At 42.8% G+C, this 12901-nt stretch overlaps 1 protein-coding gene across 8 annotated transcripts in view; it reads right to left on the reverse strand.

The window, feature by feature from the left end:
* Positions 1 to 12901, reverse strand: part of BCAS3 (BCAS3 microtubule associated cell migration factor) — a 300365-nt gene that overhangs the window by 90626 nt on the left and 196838 nt on the right. Inside the window, exon 24 of one of the 8 annotated variants that reach the window (XM_066563451.1) lies at positions 10167 to 10281. The exons of the other annotated variants lie outside the window; for them this stretch is intronic. Coding sequence (XP_066419548.1) covers positions 10277 to 10281 — 5 coding nt within the window. The 3' untranslated portion in view covers positions 10167 to 10276. Of the gene's footprint in view, positions 1 to 10166; positions 10282 to 12901 lie in introns of those variants that run through there. 8 annotated transcript variants of the gene reach the window in all.

Raw genomic sequence — 12901 nt, forward strand, 5'->3', positions numbered from 1 at the left:
TGGAAGTCAAGTGATGTCCCACCTACCAATGCATTAACAGAGATCAGAATTCAGAGTCTCCCTTCCCCTACATATAATAATAGTGAATGTTCATCTGCTGAAAAAAGCAGATAAATTAAAAAGCACTGCAGTTTGTAAAAGAACACTGCTTGGGAAATAACCTTTAGAGGCACTGGAAAAACTCAGAGTTCAATCAACTTTATTTCCAGTACAAAAGCAATTAGATTTTTCCCATCAGAAATCAGATGAAGTAGTAAATTAGGATTTGCTGGTGATGGGAATTCTTAACTTGTGGCATAAATAGAATTTCCTTATTATTATTTTCAGCTATGGCCATCTATCTAAACCCTCATTCCAAGCACAATTTGTGAGAAAAAAGCTGCATTACAGAATTATCACAGATATCTACATTTAATTTGAGTTTTCCTCCTCCTTTTTAAGCAGAAGTTACTTTAATTAAGCTTTAAACAACAAACAATCAACCCACAAGAACCAACAAATTTGGCTCCTGTTCCATTCATCAAAAACTCTGACTGTACTGACAAATCTGATTTAAACAACTCCCAAACCATTTGCAGCCTTGCTACGCTCAGAAGGCTAAAAATATTTCAGTTCTACCAGTCTGAGAAATCAAAACACAGATAAAAATGCAAATTTTGAACTGTTTTTTTGTGTTTGCACGGAAAATATTTTACATCTAATATTAATTAAGAATAAATAAGTTTAAAATAATTTTTCTTGTTATAACAACACATCTGGAGCACCAAGAGTAGCTCCTGTAGCAATAATTTAGGTGAGAAAACAGTTAAAAATCTTTTCTTTCTGTTTCCTAACACAGGGGGCATTTTGAATACAGAGAAATACATTTCCTTTGTCATGAGAATACATTTCCTTTCCCTTTACATACCTCTTTACATGAGATACATTTTCTTTCCCAAGCACAGCTCTGACTGCCTGGTGAAATTTTACTGGGGACCCTTCTCACTTTGACTCCTTCACCCTGAACTTTCTTCTTTTTTTCCTCTGTGATTTAATCTGAACTGGTTTAAGGTTAAGGTGAATATTGATTCCCAATAAGTCCATGAAATAATAAAAGGGTGAGAACTGTAATTCCCAGAGAGCTCTGGAATGGCACCCAAGTCCTGCCCTGCTTCCTCTCCTTGCCTCCCTGCTGATCCAGGAGTAAATGCACCAAACAGAGGAGGAGGGAGGAGGAGGAGATGAATTCAGGCCCCAGATGAGAAAAATTAAGATTGGGAATAATCTCTGAATACAATATTGGCTACCTACAATCCAAGATTGTTTCCTAATTAGCATTACAGGAAATATTTGAAGAGCAAAGCTGCTGAACTGTGTCCTGCACACAGAGCTCCTTGCTCACATTTATCCATGGATCATTCCTGTTGATTCCTCCTTGGCAGCTGGGAGTATATTCCAACTGTCTGAGGAGAGTCTAAAATGTGAGATTCCCTCTGTCAGCACCTCTTTGATCAATCCCAATCCTGTGGACTCCTTTTCTGTTTAAATCCAAAGAAATTTCCTTGCTGGATACACAGGCCTGCACTTGGATCCAGGTTGGAAACCTGGAGCAGCCAGCAAAGCACCACTTCAGCCATCTCACTGTGGCTTCAGATGAGTCTGCTCAGCACAGACAGCAAGCAAGGAGAGCAGATGGAATAAAGAGAGGTTTCTTCTAGCCAGAAAGCAAATGCTGGTGCTTGAAATGAAATATTGTCATGGAAAAGACTCATGGGGGCATCCCTGCTGCTCCTCAGTGCTGGCTGAGAACTGAGCAGAGAGCAAAGGATTGGGGACACAGAGCAAGAACCAAATTCCTCCCCAAAACTGGGAAAGAAGCTCTTGATGGCCTCCCAGGCACACAGCAGGACACCTCAAAAAAATCCAAATATTCACCCTCAGACTGCAGGTTTGGGTTCCTCCTCCTGCAGGCCCCATGGTACCCAACACAAAGTCAGGAGTTTCAGGGGAAGTGGCCCAGAGTTGCCCAATGTTCTGGTGCCAGGGGGAGAAATTCTCCCTTGAGCCATGAGCATGGGAAGTGCTGAGTGTTGGATCCAAAGCCAAGAGCTGCTGGAGCCCAGGGTGCCCAAATCCCCCCTTCCAAAGCAGCCACCACTGGGAAGGTCACGTTGTAAAGGCCCTCCATTAAAACAGTAATTAAAGAGTAAACATTAACCAGCAATTTTTCCTTAGGACTTTCTTACTTGCAGTTGGTATCATTCCTCCCAGAGCAAGCTGTGCCTTATGGATCTGCACGTTTATCTTGATGAAAAATCTTTAACTTCTTGGTGTTCAAGGCAAGAAAAGCCCTGTCCTTCCATGGAGAGAAACCCTGCTCCCCGCTCTCCCAGCTGCCATGGCATCATGGCTGCAGCAATCCTGTTATCCATATTATTTATCCCTGACAAAAGTACCTTGGGACATGGTAAAACTGCCATAAGAAAGGAAATCAACTTCTCCTTCTCTTTTTCAACTTTAATAAATGGGAACTTTTATTCTGTGCGAAGAAGACCAAAGATAAAACTCCAGATACAGCCTGCTAAACATTATCTAGCAGGTGGGCTGTTGCAAACACTCTGGAGAGTCCTGACTGCTTGAATTTCAATCCTTATTCCTCACGAAGGTTTTCAGAAAATGCAAACGACAAACACTTTCTTAAAAAAGAAGCTGAGATAAATCCATGCACAGAGCTCCAGCAGGGGAAGCTGTCAACTGGCCCCACTCCATGGGAATTAATGCAGAGGCATTGATTTGTTCTAGGCTAATGATAAGGGCAGCTCTTGGTTTAATTTTAGGAGAAGAACTTTCATTTTCTGACTGGCAACCAGAGCTATTTATTACACAACCAGAAAGCCAAAGTTCAGCTTTGCAAGTGACTAATCAAAGCCAAGCCCTCCCCATAGGAAAGGAGGGAAAACAAGTCTGGAATGGTCAACAGCAGTTTGCTAAAACAAAATCCAACTTCTGCCTCTCAGCCTCTGCCCACCCTGGAGCAGCTCCACCAGGATTTCAAGCCAGTATTGAAGGCAGTTTTCCAGAGGGATGAAAATCACAGCAATTCCAGGGATCACCCAGATCCTTCAAGGACACAAACCTCTTTCACAGCAACAGGAAACACAAAAAAAAAGAAGAGAAATTCAAACAAAACCACAACAACGCTGTCAAAAAGACAACAGGAAGACAAGGGAGTTGAACAAGCTGCTGCTGCTGTTCTTGTTCCTCATCTCAGAGGAATCCTGGATAATGAACATCCCTGCAAGTGCCACAGCACCCACCCTGTGCTGCTGGCAGGGGGACACAAGCAGGGACACAACTGCTCATCCATGTTCTGGCCAGCAGCTCTGTGTCAGCACTGGCTGCAATATCTGGCACTGTGCATTCCAAGAGTTAAGCTGTGTCCTGTAAAGATAAAAATCTCCACTTTTATTACTTTGTAGGGCTCCTACCAAACGAGGATCCAGCTGTAATTGTAACATTCCAAGCTCTGGAGGTGCCAAGTTTTACTAACTATAATTTAACTGGTCCAGCTGATGCAGTCCAAATTCTTGTTTGGATAATCAGCCTTTGTTTAAATATGGACTTTCAAAAAAAAAAGAAAAAAAATTAAAAAAAAATAAAAAGAAAGAAAGGAAGCCCAGGCCAGCATTAGCCTCCAGGCATGTCATGTGAGCTGATTACCCTGCAGCAGTAGCAGACACTCATGCACAAGAGGAGGATTATTGTGCCAGAATTACTGTTACGGTAACACAGAATCAGAGCTTCTCTCCCCCGAGCCCCCACCCTTCTTCTTTTCTTTCTTTTTTTTTTTTTCCTCCCCCCTCCACAATTCACAAGTCTTCTTTCCAAGTTCAAATGAAGTTTAAAGGTGAAAAGGGCAAGAAAGTTTCATGACTGGCTGTTGAAAGAGGGAGAAATAACCAGGGTCTCCAAGTTTGCGTTTACTAAAAGCTCAACAATTTTGTATTTTGCTGCAATTCATAACTGCACAAATCCCTTTTGTTGGGTCTGTTTGGACTGAAATTAAACACTTGTTAATAATTTATAACTTAATATCATTAGAAAATAATAATAACTGTCAAGCAACTACATTCAATACATAAAGCAAGTTGAGTGGCTCGTTAGATTATTTGTCAAAGCAACAATTTCTATATATTTTAGCCTACTTCTACTGGGAAGAATGGTTAAAGAGCCACCCAGACTGCTTGGAAATAATTTCTCCACCAGCTGGGAGCAATTCCCAAATTGCTGCACCTCAGCCACATCCAAGTGATGCTGGCTCACTTTAAAAGCACTCCAGCCTGACTCCAGGAGGTGCCTTAAAAGTGCTGCAGGAGGGATGGCCAGAGGCCTTTGCTGCTCCCTGCCCAAAAATGCATCCCACGCTGCCCATGCTTTGCTCTAAACCTGACATCTGAATGGAACTGAAACAGTGGCCAGCAAACCAACTGTCAAAATGAGGCATTCAAGAAGAGAAAATTCTTAATTCAGTTTCTTGGTCAAGGACCTGAGCTGCACAAAGCACAAGGGCCAGGCACAAAGCTGGGACTGCCTTCCCCAGAGCTGAGTGCAAACAGAAGAAAACACTTGTGAGTGTGTGTGTGTGTGTGTGTGTGTGTGAGGAATTTTGGGAGCAAACTCCCTTGTAAAATGTCACAGGCTGTGGTTCTTCTTGTGAAGCCACGAGTGCGGCTTTTTGGAAAAACAGAAATGGAGAATCCCGGAATAATTTGGGTTGGAAGGGACCTTAAAGCTCATCCAGTGCCAGCCCTGCCATGGCAGGGACACCTCCCACTGTCCCAGGGAGCTCCAAGCCCTGTCCAGGCACTGCCAGGGATGGAACAGCCACAGCTTCTCTGGGCACCCTGGGCCAGGGCCGAGAATTCTTCCCAATATCCCATCCCACCCACGGGATCCAGTCTGACATGAAAGCTCATCAGACATCTGATCTGTTTTATCACTTCTCTCTCCATGTGAGCACCTGTGGCAATTCTATTTTATTGCACACTAATCTATGAAGTTGAAGAAATAAAATTTAAGTATACTAAGCAAGGAAGCTGGAAATTCAGATTAAAAACTTTATCTGAGCCAGTCTGCCCCGACCCTGAGCTGTGTAAACTGATTTAAGTCAGTGGTGCCACAAGAACTGACATTAGTCAGGGGTCTGCTCTCGTTTCCATCTATTTACCTGAGATCATTTCTAATGTACTTACTGAATGAGTATTCTCCTTTTATTCCTTTCAAACCCCTTCTCTTGATTTTGTCCCTTCTGCCCCTTTGGCTGCTGCACCCACACCCAGACAGAGCCACCTCCTCCCGCCTTCTTCACTCTCAGCTCTTCCCTCCTCAGCCTGCCCAGTTTTCTTCCCATGATTTCTTCTATTTCTTATATTCCTGGAATATTTCAAGGAAGCAGAGGAAGGCTCCAAACACTGCAGGTTATTTACAGCACAACAGCTCTCAAAATATTATTTAATTCACCTTGAGGAGCTGCCCAATGTCCTCATGCACAAAGAGGCTTTGGGGTCCTTTGAAGTGGCCACACAAATAAGAAAGGCAATAAGAGAAATGGTATTTTATTGAATTGACTTTTAAAGTCTCCCATGCTTCTGCCAAAAATCAAATGGTGCCTACAGAGGAACCAGAAGATGCCACTCTGGTTAGTGACAGTAGGTCCTTATAGGTTGTAATTAACTTATTTAATTCTACAATTTTTAGTTAAATGTGGAAGGTTCCTTTTTTTTTTTTTTTTTTTTTTAAGTGAATGCTCTCAAACACATGGAAAAAATACAGGAATTGATAAAATTGATCTATAACATATTTTTACTTGAGAAAGGATTACAAGGTTGAATCTTAACATTATATACTTAAAACCATTTCTTGTTCCACTGCCTTTACAGTTCCAAAAAAAATGTACATTTTGGAGACAAAGGCCTTTATCCTCTTAAGTGCTGTGGATTTCATGCCAATCTCCCAATATAAAGCAGACTTCAGACTCAGACCCCAGAGAAATGGGCTCGGAAAGATTAGATTTTCCACCACAAAATAAAACCCTTGTGTGGGGAACCACACCACTCCAACACCTCCTTCCTCCTGAGCTCTTGTCTGACAGGGAGAACATCCCCGGCCCATCCCATGCCCCCTCCTCCACATGGAAGTGGTTGGATCATTCCTCTGCTCTTGGGCCAGTTTTTCCATGTGTAATCCAGCCAGAATTGTTACATATCCCTGAAAATCAGGATTTTTCTAGGTTTTTTTTCCTTATTCTCTATTATTTTGCAACGCGGAGTAAGTTTGCTCTTAATATTAAGAGTACAAAGTGAATTCTGACAATGGAAAGTAGACAAACTCAGTGTAAGGGGCACGTGAAGAACATAATGATGAAAAATTCTTTTAAATCAGCAAGATATTTTTAAGAGTTGCCCATCAAAGGTGTGCACCTCTAATAGCAACAGCATAATACATGAAATTAATGATGCCAAGTGTCTGGCAGCCCAATAAATACAAAAAGAAACTTTCTTAAACTTCTCATGAGGTAGAAAGGTATTTTTATCAATTATCCCCATATTAGAAAACACAGATTTTTCAGGGTATTTCAAACCTAACTGCCACTAATAAAATAGGACAAGCAAGGAAAATAGAGAAATATAGATTCAATACAATGTATTGTATTAAATACAATGTATAATGAGGATTCAATTTTAACACCACCAAAGCCACCCAGAAAAGAATGAATTCAAGAATCAGAATGTACTCAGCTCAGGACTGGTGAGCTGCAGATGGGAACTTTCTTGAGAACACACAGTTTAAATTCTAGTTAGGATATTCTGTGATTAAATGCTCCTCCAATTTTTGAGTACATCACTTTTTTCCCCTACCGGCTACTGTGATACAAAAGACATCTCCTGCAAACATAGAACTGGTAACAAAAAGAAAAGTGCAAGTAAAAGCCATTTAGGTTTCCAGCAAAGACATCAAAGCAAACCAGCTAATGGACATCCAGGGTAGTCAAATCACTCCTGCAAAATCCATTAGTTACTAAAAGTTCTGGAGGGCTCAGTTTTTACAGTAAAACCTGTAAAAACTCAGTATCCAGTTTCTCTGTTGGGACATTGAGGTGTGAAGATCCAAACGATGCTGGAACTGAACTTGTATATTTGAACCTTTTGAACTCCAGCTGCCCTTCATAAATTACTTTACCACCAGCTTTAACACGTTCCTAACCCCCCGTGCAAGAAAAGGGAGGAACCATTAAAAACCCCTGGAAATGGAACTGAACTTTCCAACGCTTCCAGTGGAATTTGTCTTGGTTCAAAAGACAAGCACCTATGGCAGGGCTGGGGGAGGAGGAGGAGGAGGAGAAGCTTCCAGATAGAGCAGTGAAATTCCATCTGTGCTCAGGCTATGAAAACAGAGTGGCCAAGCCCCCTCCCCACCCCAAATCCAGGGAGGGAACTGGGAATGGCCCCAGTCAGGAACAGGGAGCTGCTCCTTCCCATCTGGAAACGCTTCACATGGAAGCAAACCCCAGAAATTCCCAAGAACTTTGTTTTGCACCTCAGAATGGGATGTGCTGCCCTGGATGGGCAGAATTTTGGGATGCAGAGGGTTCTCAGCACGCCCCATCCACAGGGAGACAGATTCACCCTTCCCCTGAGGGAACCTCAAATATCCAACTCCAAGACAATAGCAATAAAGATTCTTAATTAATTTTAAGGTGAATTAAAGTGCAGGACAGCAGCTCAGGAGCTCAAACACAACATTTCCTGCTTTCCATGGGAAATGAGGACAATAATAATGAGCAGTTCCTCCCCATTATTTTTTAGACTGTCAGTGTGTTTACAGACAGTTGGTCACTGAGATGTCAGGGAAAAACGCGGGTTTTGAGTCCAGAAGAATGGAAAGGCTGGTTCCCAAACAGGACAGCATATTAGCCTATAACCAAACCAGAAATTCCTTCCTCCTACACCTTTCCCTGCCTGCAGAGAGCTCAGCAGCCAAAGCAGCAACACAGAATCCAAACCTCCACAGGAACTCTTCAGCCCCAGCCCTGCTTGCAGAAGCTCAGGAAAGTCACCAATTTTTTTTTTTTTCCACCTGAGATTTGTCACTTACAAATGAGGAAACTGTCCATCTTAGAGGAATGTGCTTTCAATGGGTCAGCTCATATAAAAATACTGCTTTTCTCTTTGGATGATGATGTTATCACATTAAATCTGGACACTGCATTTCACTTTCTCTTTAAAATGATCTTGCTAAGCAGCAAAGGGACCCAGCAGCTCCCATTTACAGGTCACCTCAGGTCTCCTGAATAAACTATGCCCCAGGGTTTTAGTGAAACTCAGGAATTCCAAAAGCAAAGCACATTGCCCTTAGCACACAAAATGCTTCTGATTCGCAGAATGACACAAATGTACAAGAAAAAAAAAAGGATGTCTGATTATTTTTTGTAATGGATGGCTTTTAGATGGGCAGAACACACTTAGGCATTTCTTAAAGCCCCAAACCACGGGTGATTTCCAACAAAGGCCTTGTGTGAAGTGCTGCCTGCTTATCACAAAGACTTGGAAAAAGAATTTTCAGGGGTTGAACTCTGAGTTTTAACCCTGGACAAAGAATCAGATGCTGCACAAGTGTGTTCTCCTTAGTCCTGTGGTGCTGCCACACTGCTGATCTTGAATCCTTCGGATTGATAAATTTGTGTGAAATTATTTGACATTTCAAAAGATAATAAATAAAAAAGGAAAATGACACAACCTTCTGAGTAAAGTCCATGGCACAGTTTTTGCCTGTTTAAGGAATAAGATACATGAAATCTTAATTAAATGTGGGCTTGCAATTTATGAAATTACCACCTCCATTGATTACCACTCCTATGAGACATTACAATGAACCATGTGGACAGTCAAATTCAGATGAATAACACAGATGTTTAAAAAAAAATCACTAAATCTCACGTAATTTAACCTGTTTTACTTCCCACTTGCATGAAGAAACACTTGTGGTTTCTCCTTCCCTGTCCCCCAGCACAGACTGGCTTTTTTTCCCTGCCTTCCCCACCTGGAAATGAGCCAGGGATCATTTACAGACTTCTGAGGTTTGCTGGGGCACTTTCTGAGGATCCCTTTGGAAAATGGGACCACATTTCAAACCAGAGGGACGCAGGTAGGAGCCTTGAAAGAACAGGCCAGCAGCCAGAGTGGTCATCAGCAATTTTTGTTTAAATGTATTAACAACATAATTTAGAGCATTCACATCATCCAAGCATCCCCCCCTGTGCACGGGGATCTGCAGCCATTACATCTCATCAGCCAGAAAGGACCCACATTTCTGACATCAAACAAGCAGTAGACAAGGTCCCAACCCCAAATGTCAGCAATAACCCCTTTGCCCCAGGCAGTCCCACAGCAGTCAGGGAGCAGAGGCACATCCCAGCTCTCATCCCTGGGAGCTCCGTGGTTTGGGACTCCCGAGCAGCAGCGGTGGGAAATGCCCAGGCTGATCTCCTCTAAGAGAGGCTTCGTCTGCTGGGGGGCATTACAAAATAGCAGAGATCAGTCCTGCCTGATGCAAAGGTTAAGTGATAAGAATAACATTACATAATGTACAACAAAATGTTAATTTACAAGACTCAAATGGAGGCCGGGACGTGCTGCAAGGCAGCAGCCCCACGACGAGAGGGCACGGATGAACCAGAGAGGTCTCGGAACACTTCTGTCTCTTAGGCCATTTTTGGTTTATATATTTTGTTTCACTCGTTGATAATCTTACAGACAAGGGAAACCATGCTGCTGGGGAAGTACTAAATCACACCAGAAGAGCTAAGGTTTTTAGATGGAACAAGAAGCTGATTACACATGCACTGAGTATACCAGTCACTAAGCGTTCCTGGATTGCAGGGATAAGATACTCTCTTTGCTTATTACTGCCTCCTTGATCCAAAGAGATTTAAGCAACTGTTTTCAATTAGATGTTTTTAAGCTAGTAAAACTACATCCATAAAGACATATTTATAGAACAACTTAAAACGAGAAGAATTAAAACGACTGCAAAACTGATGAATTCCATTCCCCCACCAACCCTCCCCCCCACCCCGAATCATTTACTGACCATTAACGAGCAAAAAGCACTGCAATTTTAAGAATTAATCCAGTGTTGCAAAATTAAATCAGATACACTAGGAGGGATAATGACAAACTGGTGGCTCCAGCGTTGTCAGTTTGCGGGTGATACAAGTTCAAGTCGTCTGTGCTAGTGGTCACTCTGTTGGAACAAACATGAACATAAAAGGGAACATTAAAAGTGCAGCAGCACCAACTGAATCAATTCTGTCACTGAGGGTGCAGGCTCAGAAGTGGCACAGGATAAATATTTTGTTCTGTATTTTTGGAAGGAGCTGCCCAGTTCCACAACTGCGAGACCTCAGCACATGGAAATAAAGAAAGAGGCAGCAATGGAAGTAAATGAAGGGACAGGATCCTCATTTCCCTCTCAATTCCAGAGCACAAGGGCCTGGCAGTGTGGCTTTGCCACACATGACTGCTTTCAGCCCCAGGAACCCATGAGGAATATTCTGAGAGCTCTAGGAACAAAACTGAGCTTTAATAGTTCCCATCCGACAGCTGCTTAAACCAAATTTGCCTAAAACGCTCTGCAGCATGTGACTGGAACTGTCTGCAGGATGAGCGGCCTCATCTCTGCCCCTGGAGAACACAGAGCCATGGCAGAGGTTTGGGATGGTCACAGCCACCACAGGGACACCCTCACCTCTGCCACAGCCACCAGCTGCTCACTGACATCTCCCTTTGATACCTGCCTGGCCCACGCTGCAGATAAAATAACAGGTAAGGAAAACCCCACTCCAGTCCTGCCTCTCCTGCTGCCAAATCCATCTGAAAAAGCTCAAGGCATCCTAAATTTTATCTTCCCTAATCTTCCCTACAAGCTCAATTTGTTCCCACCTAAGCACATCATCATGAAAACACAAACAGGAGTGACTTGGAGATGCAAATACATCGCTTAAACAGATATTTTATACATTTAACACCCTTCAGAATCTGGCCATGAATACAGATGGACGTTACAAAGCATGACCCAGAGCCTCAGTCTGTCACTGTGGTCCTGGCCTGGGCACCTGGGGTGATGGGTGCTGTGCCCTGCACCTGGGAACCTCAGGGAAGCACAAGACACATTTTATTTTCCCTCCTTTTTTAATTTGCAGTTTACATCTTCTCCATGGGCAACATAAGGAAATTTCAGCCATTATTTTGGGTGATTGAACCCAGAGTTACACACAGGGTATTTTTTAAGGGAACTCTTCAACCCTGAAGGAAGGAAGTGCCCTTTGGCTATGCAGGACCTGGCCTGTCCCCAGACAGGTGGGATAAAAACTTATTTGGGAATAAAGGGAAGGAGACGGGGAGGATTCAAGCAGTGATATAACCTGTGCAAATGCAGGCTGGTTTCTGTTCCATGATGTTCAAGAAACAGCTGCAGTGATGAATTCATCCCTTAGATCTCTGTATTGATCCTGCACAGACCAAACCTACAGGACAGGCAGATCCTCACACATGTTCTGGAACCTCTTTGTGCATCCAGATGAGCCTTGGGATCATTTAGGTTGGGAAAGACCTCTAGGGCCAGGGAATCCAACATCAGAGGCATCATTACATCAGATTCCCCCTGCTGAATGAATGTGCCTCTAACCCTCTGACTTCTAATTTGTTTTGATCATGTTCAGAATGTGTTAACAAACAAGATTATAAACATTATTTTTTGTTCACGGGAAATTGAGGAATGATCAGGCCAAACCAGTGCTTTTCATTCACCCTCTCTGCAGGGTAAAGGATGGCTGCTGTGAGCAAAAGCTCCAGGATAAAACCAAAAGCCAAGTTTCGTACAATTACATCCAAATTGGCAGAGCCAATCTGTGAGCTAGAAGGGAACATAAAAGCAAGTGAAATAACATGGACAGAGAGGCAGCAAACAACCTTGCCTAAGGCACAACACTAATGCCAGACTGACTTCAAAGCAGCCACTGAACCAGCACAGGTGACAAACAATCTGCATAAAAATTACTCTAAAGCAGCACTGGCTCCTTTCCTTCCCTTAGTCCCTTCTGCTCTTGCTCATTTCAACTCTTTTTTTTCATTTTAGGCATGGAACAATGTATATAAATGAGAATGCAGCATTTTGGCTACAGGTTTCCTCAAATAAACTCAGCTAAGAGAAGCCCACCACGTCCAAAGCTTCGCTCTGCCTATTTCTTTTTGCTTTGCTCATTGTAATTTATAATGAACCTCTTCCACAGTAAGCTGACTCAGGGAAAAACCACTCTGAAAGGCATCAGCTACTGATGAATTGTTTTTATTAATTAAGTTAGAGAAACAAAAACCACAGTGGCTTTCAGTGCTGCAACTTGCAGCAGAACCCACAAGCTTGGAGGCAGAAAGTGTGAAAATCACAGCTCTGCTCTGAGCATCTCCATTTCTTTACTGAGGGGCTGAAATTCCTGAGACAAGGGGTTTTTTCCTCTCTCAACCTAAAGATTTGGTCCTTTGAGCAGCAGCTTTGGACTTAAGAAAGCACCACAAAAGCCGCTGCCTTTACTGCATTAAAAGCTGAAATAATGGGCATTAGGCAGAAGTGGCTTTTATATACCCTGATATTTGAGAGGTTCAGCCTGCACAGGGCTTTGCTAGGGAAGAGTGGATGGAAGAAAAGAGTTAAGAAAAGCATTTAATCCTGCTGACTTCCAAAGACTTTTGGATTTTCCTTTTAAGTTTTTAGCAGCCAAGAGATTCAAGTTTTATTTTCCCTCAGAGGCTGAGGACGTTGAGGAGAATCTCTGGGTTTTGGACACCCCTTGGTCCTGGGACATCAC

Source organism: Molothrus aeneus, chromosome 20, assembly GCF_037042795.1.
Source record: "Molothrus aeneus isolate 106 chromosome 20, BPBGC_Maene_1.0, whole genome shotgun sequence".
In the NCBI taxonomy this organism is placed as follows: Eukaryota; Metazoa; Chordata; class Aves; order Passeriformes; family Icteridae; genus Molothrus; species Molothrus aeneus.